The 1,781-nt window shown below is 52.9% G+C and overlaps 1 protein-coding gene across 6 annotated transcripts in view; it reads left to right on the top strand.

Moving 5' to 3' along the window:
* The window catches only part of BCL11A (BAF chromatin remodeling complex subunit BCL11A), a 100,343-nt gene that overhangs the window by 751 nt on the left and 97,811 nt on the right, over nt 1-1,781 (top strand). For 4 of the 6 annotated variants that reach the window (XM_029937420.1, XM_029937419.1, XM_029937416.1 and 1 more), the window contains exon 1: nt 278-443. In XM_029937420.1, coding sequence (XP_029793280.1) covers nt 389-443 — 55 coding nt within the window. In that variant the 5' untranslated portion in view covers nt 278-388. Of the gene's footprint in view, nt 1-32; nt 444-1,781 lie in introns of those variants that run through there. The other 2 variants (XM_029937414.1, XM_029937415.1) reach the window with 2 other exon arrangements.

The raw sequence follows: 1,781 nt of genomic DNA, 5'->3' as shown, positions 1-1,781 counted from the left end.
TTGTGTGTCTCTGTCCATCCAGACTCCTGACGTTCAAGTTCGCAGGGACGTCACGTCCGCACTTGAACTTGCAGCTCAGGGGGGCTTTTGCCATTTTTTTCATCTCTCTCTCTCTCTCTCTCTCTCTCTCTCCCTCTCCCCCTCTCTCTCTCTCCTCTCTCTCTCTCTCTTTTTTTTTTTTTTTGCTTAAAAAAAAAAAAGCCATGACGGCTCTCCCACAATTCATCTTCCCTGCGCCATCTTTGTATTATTTCTAATTTATTTTGGATGTCAAAAGGCACTGATGAAGATATTTTCTCTGGAGTCTCCTTCTTTCTAACCCGGCTCTCCCGATGTGAACCGAGCCGTCGTCCGCCCGCCGCCGCCGCCGCCCGCCCCGCAGCCCACCATGTCTCGCCGTAAGCAAGGCAAACCCCAGCACTTAAGCAAACGGGAATTCTCGCGTAAGTAACCCAATAATAGTAATAATAATTATTAATAATCACGAGAGCGCGCAGGACGAGAAGTAAGAGCGAGGGGGAGAGAGGGGTGTGTGCATGCATTTTTTAATTTTTTCACGAGATCAACCTCCGAGAGTCGGGAGGAAAGAGCTTAAAGGGAGAAAAAACAAACAAACAAAAAACAAACCTCATCCTATCCCGAACCACAGCCGTACGTATACTTTTGGGATAGTACGCACCTTTTATTTTTATTTAATTTACAAAAATTTGACTCCTCCTCTTTCATGCTTTCCGCTGCTTTATTTCGCTTTTAGAAAAGGAACGCAATGATTTCCCCTCCAATTTTGCAAAATAATGAACAATGCTATGGATGCGAACAACTCTCTTGCAAACCTAGAGGAGGAGCTGGAGGGAGAAAGGGGGGTTGCTTCCACTCACCGAAGGAAGGAAAACGGGGCGGGAGGAGGGAGCCCAAGCCAAAAAAACAATTCCCAGGGAAAAAAGAGGTGAGAATGGCCCTCGGACAGCGGCGCGCTCACGGTCAAGTGTGCACCAGGAGGAAAGTAGTCATCTCCACAATAGTGAGAAAGTGGGATTGTGGGAGGGGGCCCCCCGGCGCTCTGGAGTCTGCAGAGTGTGGAGAGGGGCCGCGGCGGCTGGGAGAGCCTGGCGACCGGGATGGACCCGAGCCTCCGCCGGCGCTGCCGCCTTTTGTTCCGGCCCGAGGTGGGTGTTTGTCCCGCTGCCTTTTGTGCCGGCTCCTCGAGCTTGCCCTTCTAGCCGCCGCCGCCGAAGGGCAGGAGCAAGGGCCCGGGGCGAGCGGGAGATGGAGGGAGGGCGCTCGGGCCGCCGTCGCCTGGGTTCCCGCTGCCCGCCCCTCCCAGCCGAACCTCAAGTGGCGGCGAGAAGACGTGAAAAATAAAATTAAAAAAATAAATAAAACAAGGCAAGAGGATGTAAAAATTCTTGCCCCCAAGCAGAAGCCGAACGCTCGGCCAGCCGTTTTCTGCAACGCTCTCCTCTTTGACTCCCCCACCCCCCCCTGCAAAAATCTCAATCTCTCTAAGAGGGGGAAAATACAATTACCCCCTTCCCCAAAACCACTTTAGTTGCAAACTTAGAGCGCCAGCGGCATGGAGAGGGAGCGAGGAACTCCCTCCTCTTACTATTTTTTGGAAGATTTTCAAAAAAAGTGGAAGTGGATTTTGATTGGGAAAAATCTCGTGTCTGAATGTTTACAAGCACCGCGTGTGCGGGAGCCTCCTGCCAACAAACAGACAGAGGACCGAGCGCGGCGCGGCAGCCCGGGAGCGGGAGGCGGCGGCAGCCGGGCCTCGCCCG

The sequence above is a fragment of the Suricata suricatta genome, chromosome 4 (assembly GCF_006229205.1).
Source record: "Suricata suricatta isolate VVHF042 chromosome 4, meerkat_22Aug2017_6uvM2_HiC, whole genome shotgun sequence".
Lineage (NCBI taxonomy): Eukaryota > Metazoa > Chordata > Mammalia > Carnivora > Herpestidae > Suricata > Suricata suricatta.
The sequence above is the reverse complement of the archived record's forward strand: the minus strand, read 5'-3'. Positions and strand labels throughout refer to the sequence as shown.